This window comes from Arvicanthis niloticus, chromosome 23 (genome assembly GCF_011762505.2).
Source record: "Arvicanthis niloticus isolate mArvNil1 chromosome 23, mArvNil1.pat.X, whole genome shotgun sequence".
NCBI lineage: Eukaryota > Metazoa > Chordata > Mammalia > Rodentia > Muridae > Arvicanthis > Arvicanthis niloticus.
Genome location: NC_133430.1, coordinates 15284006 through 15292424, shown reverse-complemented (window position 1 = coordinate 15292424; position 8419 = coordinate 15284006). Strand labels below are relative to the sequence as shown.

The following is an 8419-nucleotide window of genomic DNA, read 5'->3' as shown; positions in this document are numbered from 1 at the left end:
ACCCACCCACCCATTGATTCACCCATTCATCCACTAATACATACATACATACATACATACATACATACATACATACGTGCATACATACATACACTTACCAATCCATCCACCCTCCTATCTGTCCATCCATCTGCACACCTACCTGTCTACTCAGCTGCCTACACATTCACTCACACACCCTTCCATCCAACCTTGCCTAGAACTTGCACGGTCACTTTTCCTTCTAATAAACAGAAATTCATTAGTGGTCACTAAATCCACATCAAGGGAAAGTCTTACTACCCACTTCCCATAGTCAGGAGCATGGTGAGGTTTTTGGATCTACTTTACACTAGCACATGTGTGAAGGGAGCCGTGATGGAGGTGTTAAGAAAGAAGGAGATAAAACCAAGATGGGGGAGGGAAGAGGTGTTTGAATAAAAAGGAGCCTCGTCTTTGGGGATATGTCTAGGGGTCACCTAATTCCAGGTAACGCTCAGCATCCCAGGATCTATGACCCTTTAGGGTTAATGGTCCTCAGCTGGTTTCTCTGATGTGTGTTTGTGGACTGGTTGCAGGCTGCCATCTCTGCCAGATGGCAGTCCAGTTGGTACTTATTTGCCTCTGGAGACAGCAAGATCACCACACTGAACACACTGGAGGCAGCTGTGTAGTTATTTCTACTCCTGTTGCTTTTTTGAAATCCTACTGCCAGGAGGTAAGGGCGCCTATGGAGATGGTTGCATGTGTTTGCAACATAACTGTTGTGGGGAATGGTGTGACCAGGGGTCAAGTCAGGCACCAAAGGGACACTCGGGAGTCAGCTGACCATTTTACTTCATGTTTTGTCTTTTTAATGCAAGCATTCCCTCAGGCACTCTGGCTAGTTTTGTGGGTCAACTTGACACAAGCTGGAGTTACCACAGAGAAAGAAGCCTCCCTTGAGGAAATGCCTCCATGAGATCCAGCTGTAAGGCATTTTCTCAATTAGTGATCAAGGGTGGTGGTACCCTTGTGGGTGGTGCCATCCCTGGTCTGGTAGTCCTGGGTTCTGTAAGAAAGCAAGCTGAGCAAGCCAGGGGAAGCAAGCCAGTAAGTAACATCCCTCCATAGACCCTGCATCAGCTCCTGCTTCCTGACCTGCTTGAGTTCCAGTCCTGACTTCCTTTGGTGATGAACAGCAATGTGGAAGTATAAGCTGAATAAACTCTTTCTTCCTCAACTTGCTTCTTGGTCATGGCGTTTGTGCAGGAATAGAAACCATGACTAAGACAGGCCCCAGCATTTATTATGTGCCTCGTGAATACAGAACATAGGAAGAGCATAACCTTTCTTTCTTACCTTAGATCACCCCATCTCCTCCTCCCTCCTCCAGTGACCTTCTCCCCTGTACATAACACTAAACTTCTCACTGTCTCTGCACCCCGGAGTGTTCAAACTCTCTCTTGGTCTGGGACTTCTCCCAGGTTATGACACTCAAAAGCTATTAGAAAGATTCAGTCAGGGAGGTGGGGCTTGAACCCTCCCTGGTTCATCCTCTAGTCAGTGTTTAAGTCACCTATTCTCCCTGAGCCATGGTTTTGTTTGACAGTGTGAGAAAGTAATAGAATCCATTCCACAGGGTGGCTGTGATAAATAAAATAGCATTGGATGTGGGAATGGAGAAATGCCTCAGCAGTTGAGAGCACTGGAAGCTCTTCCAGAGGACCCACGTTTGATTCTCAGCACCGACATGGCAGCTCACAACCATCTCCAGGCCCAGCTGATCCAACGCCACCTTCTGGCCTCCACAGGTACTGCACACATGTGGCACACGGATATACATGTAGGCAAAATAATCATATCTGTAAAATAAGAGCAAAGCAAATGTCAAAAGGAATTTCTGAATACCATTAGATTTATAAGATGTTCACTATAGTTAATACTTGACTGTGTGTTGAACACCGTTAGTAAGTGTGTAATCAAGCGTGGTCACTGAGCCTGTACTTCCAGTCTTTGAGAGGCAGAGGCAGGAGGATCGCATGTTTCAGGCCAGCCTAGGCTATACAACAAAACATTATCTCAAGGAAAACAAAAACCTGTTGAGTTGAACGGATGTACTCTCCCCTGGGAAGCAAGAGATCTGAGTCCTGCTTAAAGGAACGTGTGTGTGGATAATTCACTGCCCTCCTCCAGTGTTCTATTAAAATCAGTTGATTTAAACATGCTTTATTAAAATTGCAGAAGTTGGAGTTACTAAAACACCAAGCTTTGCATCCTGTCATCTTCACAAGGAATCAGGGATCTGGCACCCAGAGACTGTCACCATCCATCCTCAGGGCAGACATCACTAGCTGATCAAAGCATTCCAAATTCCATGCTGGCCTTGGAATTGTCCCACAAGGCTCTTTGGAGGCATCACCAATCAAATCTGAATTGACAGTTGAGATTAAACTGACTTCTGATTCCTGGCCAGTGCCCTGACAGGACAGGACACAGCACAAGAAGGGCAGGAGAGGACACAGCCAAGGTGAAGTGTCTGCTGTGGTGGGTCTGAGGGTGAGGTACAGAACAGTATGAGGAGTGTGGGGCCAGGATCCACTGGGGACAGAACCCTGGGGCACAAAGACACAACTACCACACTGCTTGTGCTACATCAGCCCCCAATGTACAGAGCAAACTTGATCCGGCTCTGTGGAGAAGCAAGGGAAGGGAAGGGTGTGGCTACACACCAGGCAGCCTTTTCTTTTTGTGGGATTTTAATTGCAGTATGAATCTTGCCAGGGACGGTGATTCCCTCACTTTAAAAGCGAGGACTTTGAGACACTGCTCATTGCCATCGTCCTCAGAGTCACTCATTTTTGTCAAGCTTCATAGCTCATGCCTCAGTGACCTCTGGAGAGCATGGGCAATGGCCATGTCCACCTGCATGCCACTTAAACTTGACTACCCTCCCAACATCAGAGAGCAAACAAGGAAAAAGAGCAAAACATGCTCCTTCCTGAAAAACTCCTTCAGGAAGCCAGCCTTCCTGAGGCCCTGTGTCACGGAGAGAGAATGGCGGTTCCATCTCAGCCTGGAGCCTGTTATCCTTAGACTGCGTCTCTGACCCCTTGCTTTACTAGAGATACGCAAGTAAGGTTAAATCTTAGGCTAGTGAGTGAGGTTAAATCCACCCTGATTTGTATCGGGAGAAATCAAAGCATTTACCAACTAGGGACTCCTAGGTAACACGTGCCTCTGTTGCTGCAGGGACTGACCACACCGGGCTGTAACTACCCATGGTCACCTGAGGTCCCAGCAGTTCTGTGGGTACAGTCATACTGGGGGTCATCGTTAACCATGCAGTTGGGCAACCAGGGCAGGAAGCACTCATACCAGCAGCCAACGGAGCTCACTTCTGCCCAACGCCTCCCGTCCCTACTCAGGCTGATTGTGGTTGACACTTGCTGCGGGCTGGACTTTGATAGAAGTGCTGCTGTTACGTAAGGGGTTGCATAAGTCACTCTGTGACACGTGTCCCGTATTAACAGCTTCTGGCTGCTGTACCTCAAGTGGCCCTTGCATGTTCCTCCAGTCAGAGTGATTGGCCGCACTCATCCCCAGAGCTGGGGTGGCCAGAGTAAGCCAGCCCTCTGGGCAGATATAGTCCCCTGGGGAAATTAGGTCTGGCTCTAGTTGACAGCTGTCAGACCACAGCATATTGGGACGTCACAAGCAAAGACTGAGATTCCCTGCCCATGGACGTGGCTCTTCATTGGACAGTTATTCTTGCATCTGGTGAACATTTAGCATACATTCTCTTATATTTTTAGGTCAAGTAGGATTTTTAATTGACTGAGATCTGAGGATACAGGTCTCAGAACTGGCAGTGGGGGGGGGGTGGTCTCCCCAGCACACAAGGCTGAGGAGGAGAAGGTTGGCGCCCTGCTCTCTGGCTGACTTAGTCACTCTACTCAGCTAAGTTTGCCTTTGGCAGAGACTCCTACCTGGGTGCGACCTGGAGTCTGCACCCCTGCTTTAAGCACCATCGCCCTGGGGAAACAAGACAATCTGGTTGATCCATTCGCAGCAGTTGTAAGGGCTCTCTTTGTCAAGGACGCCTGTGCTTCCGTGGTCCTAGGATAAACCTGCAGCCAAGCCTTCCCCGCCCTTACTTTGCTAAAGTTGGGGTACAAGCAAACAGAACGAGAAGTCGTTTCCAGTCGACAGGAAGCAGCTCCTCAGTGGGATGGACAAAGCAGTTACTTTCAGAAACAAGAAGCCTCCCAGTGCCAAGCTTTGGTAGGACAGCACACATTAAGGGCTCTGGAGGGTCTGATGTGCTCTGAGCTGGGGCTTCACCACTGGACTACCCTATCCTCCTCTACCTCAAGCCTGAAAGACATTTTCAGACTGGATTCCCACAGAGCCAACTACCGTGAGATAAATAAAGAGAGCACTACATTAGGTGCCTAAAGGGCACAGGCATGCCGCCGTCTCACAGGAAGCTGAGTGGCCAATTGGAGCCGTCTTTTCCTAGGGAATAAGGTCCACAGGTCACAGGCCAGGAGCAGGCGAAGGCAGAAACAGGTTGGATGTGTCAGAGGATCATCTCCCAGCATGTATGGGAGATAAAGGGGAGAGTCCCAGACACATTTGGTACACACTACCTTGATTTAGGCAACCAGGGTTCCGAAGGGAGCTGGCGGGAGCCTAACCCGGTGTCCACAGGACCCCAGAGTATATCTCCAGCAGAGTGCACCGAGAGTTTGGAGCATGAAGCATGGTATCCTCTCTTACCTGTCAAGGTGGGCTGGGGCATGCTGCCACATTTCCCCTTCCAAAGCCCTGACGATTAAGATAGCACAGCCCTCAGTCATGAAGAGGCTGCTGCAGAGGAAGTGGGGAAAAAAACGTGATGGTTGCCACAACAGGGGTCATGATGCCAGCAGCACAGTCTGTTCGGTTCTGGCTCTGCACAGAGAAGATGTGCGGCTCTAGGAGTTAGACTTGCAGCTCAGTAGCCCTGGGCCATCTCCTCCAGAGGAGGAAACCTCGGGCTACTCCAAGCGGGTAGCCCATTCCCACAGGAGGTGTCTCTTGGTGCCGCACCTAAATGATGGCATGCAACCATGCCTGTCTGGCATTTAGGCTGCGGCGGTATAAAGGTGCGGGCTAATATGTAGACAGGGATGGAAGAAGGTGGCAGAGAGACAGGGAAAGGGGAGGAGAGGGGGTCTGTGGGGGTCCACTGAGCTGGCTACCATAGAGACCCTGCCCGTGAGCACTTCCCAGACAGCCTCCTTCACGGAGCTGCTGTCAGCCTCCTCTTCTTTCCGGGCATTTGATGGGCAGGGCCACGGCAGCCTGGGCTCCCTCACTTGCTCCAACTGAGCGGCCCTGCTTGCAGCCCTGCCGGCGTTGGCACGGTGACAGTAGCCAAGTGTGCAAACTTGTGCCATTGTCCCTGGGCCAGGGGGAGCCATGGAGACTAGCTAATATGACCCAGGAAAATGTTTGCTGATGGCAATTCTATGGGCTTTGTCCACCTCTTTCTCCATCATGACGACTCGATTTAAGTCCCTAACTGTTTGACTACAAATGCAAGGGGACCGTGCAACGCCACCCTTTTGTCCGGCCGCACTGAATGGGCAATTCAGGCTTTGTGCAGCTCAATTGAGGAAGCAAACATAAAGACAAGATTCCTGAGAGCCTCGGCTCCCTTCCCATGGATATCCCAGCACCCCTCAGCCAGCCTATCTGGGCTACCTTTCCCCACATCAGTGCACCTCTCGATCCATCCCAGGGGACCCTTCTGGAAGGGCAATTGAAAGAGATGAGAGACACCAGGCCAGAGACAGAGTCAGAGAACACACTCTCAACACTCAAGGGCAGAGGGAATGCAGCCCACCCTGGCTTACCCCATCCAATTGTCTGTCTGCACTGGAGCATGGCAGCTGGAGGCCTGAAGTATCTGGGGAAGGTTGGGTGGCTGTCTCACTGCACCCAGCCCTCCTTGATCCTGAATACTTTTTGCGTGCACACACACACACACACACACACACACACACACACACCTCCCTCAAGAAACCAGGGTACTGGGGTCAAGGGGAGGAGGGGGTGTGGAGGCTGGAGAAAGTGGGGCTGAAGGGTAGAAATTTACCGGGAAATGATTGCATTTGGGAGCTGTCTTTTTTTGTGATGGTCCCCATGGTGACAATTTGTGACGGCAAAGAATGTGGGACCGGGGCTCCGCCGCCTGATTGGGATGCTTTGTATCTGGAGAGGCGCTCCTGATTGGCCTGAGGGCCCCCCAGCTCCGGACTTGTCCTCCATTCAGCCCACTCAAGGGCTGTGCACAACTGCTTCTCATCCCGCACGGAGCTCACTGCACGCCAGCTCGCCAGGCTTGCCGGGGTCTACGGTGGGGAACCTGCCGGCCACGTTGGCGGGGACCCTGGCCTGCACCTTCGGTCAGTGTGGAGTTCCAAGTGGTTTGGCCTGGCTGGGTGGAGGGCAGGGCGTGAGCGGGCTAGGGCCTTGGGGGAGGGGCATACTACTGTGGGTGGTGGCCGAGGAGGCATGAAATTGCTGCAGATGCTTCTACAGGGGAGTCCCTGCTGCCGGCAGCCCGAGATGAGCCTTGAAGGCAGGTCTAGATTAAGTGCTAGACAGAGATCGGCCAGGCCCTGTGTGAGAGTTGGGGGTGGAGCGTGGGGACCGCAGAGGGGGCGGGGTGGTGGGAGGGGAAGGCCACCACCAAGGAGGGGGAAGGGGGCTTGGCCTTCTTCAGAGAATTCCTTTGGCTTTGAAAATAAAAACTTGAGTGGTGAGTCCTGCACGCTGGCCTCACGATATGTGGGAGATGCGACCAACTGGGAATGTAGCCCCAGCAATGCCACTTGTAGCTGGGTGGCTTTGAGCAAGGTGCTTGCATTTTCTGAGCCTTGACCTACAGAAGAGGGCAATAGAGCCCAGAAGACTGAGTTAAATAGTTGGCACCTGTCTCATCTCACATAGTCAAAAGGTGCGGAATGACTCACCAGCCCCATTGTGGATTCTGTTTGGGATGCCTGGGTGGGGAGATTTGTGCGTTCAGTCTTGGTGGCCCTGGGAAAGGTGTAAGTGCCTTGGAGAGACTCCAGCTGCCTATTGTGTTCCCTAGGTCTGCCCTGTGCTCTCCTCCGAGCTGCCAGCCCCCAGCAGAGCCCACGCTCTTCATGGAAAGCCCTGCTCAGTTCCCGTGGTGATGGCAGCTGACAGCGACGTGAAGATGCTTCTGAATTTTGTAAACCTGGCGTCCAGTGACATCAAGGCGGCCCTGGACAAGTCCGCACCCTGCCGCCGCTCTGTGGACCATCGCAAGTACCTGCAGAAGCAACTCAAGCGTTTCTCTCAGAAGTACTCGCGGCTCCCTAGAGGCCTGCCTGGCAGGGTGACAGAGCCCCACCTGCAAAGGGGGCCTGAAGAGAGGCCTGGACGGCTGCCCCTTCATCCCTGTCCCCAGTCCAGCCCTGGTGGGGGTGGGAGCTGCACAGAAAAGGCCCTGGGGACCCCCTTCAGGGAGGAGTGCCTTTCTAAGGAGCAGAGCTTCCGGGGGCTGAATCCAGAGGCTGCTAGACCTGGACAGGTGCCCATGAGGAAGAGACAGCTGCCTGCTTCTTTCTGGGAGGAACCGAGGCCCACCCTCAGCTACCCAATGGGGCTGGAGGTGGGCCTGGCCCCCAGGGAGGCATCTCTGTATGAGAATAAGAAAAATTGCAAGGGTCTGGAGTCCCTGGGGCCTGAGACTGCTCCACTGCCCATGTCCCCAAGGGTACTAGCTGACACGGAGCCACTCAAGATGTCTGGGGTATCCCTGGTAGGCAGTCTTGATGCTTGGAGCTACTGCCCTTTCCAGTACCATGGACAGCCCATCTTCCCCAGTCTTCCAGGGGTCCTGCCTCAAGGCCCAGTGCCTAGTCTGGGCTTGTGGAGAAAAGGCCCAGTATCACCTGTGGAGCTGGCCCACTTCTGCAAAGATGTGGACACCCCAGGGCCAAAGGTGTACAGACCCATAGTTCTGAAGCCTATCCCGACTAAGCCAGCCATGCCTCCCCCCATCTTCAATGTCTTTGGCTACCTCTAGCTGAACACCCTCAGCCCTCTCTCTTTTGGCCTTCAGGATGGGATCACTGATAAGCTCTCCGTGTGACGGGGAAGCTGGGCAGGGGTCTGGCCAGGCTGCCTCAGGGAGAAGGCTCCTCAGACAGGTACCTGTTTGGAGCTTGCAGCTTGTGGACCAAGGCACAGGAAACTCTTTCCCCAGGAGATCCATCTCCCTGTCCCTGTGGAGACCATGGGCAGTGGGACCCTAGTGTGGCAGCTGCCAGTTTCACACCTGTTCAGCTGCCATCCACCGGGGGTGAGGGGGCATCTCACTTGTTCATTCTGTTTCTTGTAAATATTGAGAAAGTTCAAAAAAAAAAATAAAGATTTC

At 52.6% G+C, this 8419-nt stretch overlaps 1 protein-coding gene across 3 annotated transcripts; it reads left to right on the top strand.

The window, feature by feature from the left end:
- Window positions 1-2380: 2380 nt before the first annotated feature.
- Fam181a (family with sequence similarity 181 member A) lies at window positions 2381-8419 on the top strand. 3 transcript variants are annotated; one of them, XM_076921321.1, is made up of 2 exons: window positions 2381-2488; window positions 7106-8419. In XM_076921321.1, exon 2 carries the CDS (start codon window positions 7190-7192, stop codon window positions 8066-8068), a length of 879 nt encoding a protein of 292 aa, XP_076777436.1. In that variant the 5' UTR covers window positions 2381-2488; window positions 7106-7189; the 3' UTR covers window positions 8069-8419. The 3 variants fall into 3 exon arrangements, with proteins under 3 accessions (XP_076777436.1, XP_076777437.1, XP_076777435.1); XM_076921322.1 differs by lacking the exon at window positions 2381-2488 and adding an exon at window positions 3057-4242 and having other exon boundaries at window positions 7106-8403; XM_076921320.1 differs by lacking the exon at window positions 2381-2488 and adding an exon at window positions 4260-6413 and having other exon boundaries at window positions 7106-8402.

Bases quoted from the DNA above. Each gene is read 5' to 3' on its own strand.
- Fam181a (XM_076921321.1), top strand. From the start codon at position 7,190: ATGGCAGCTGACAGCGACGTGAAGATGCTTCTGAATTTTGTAAACCTG.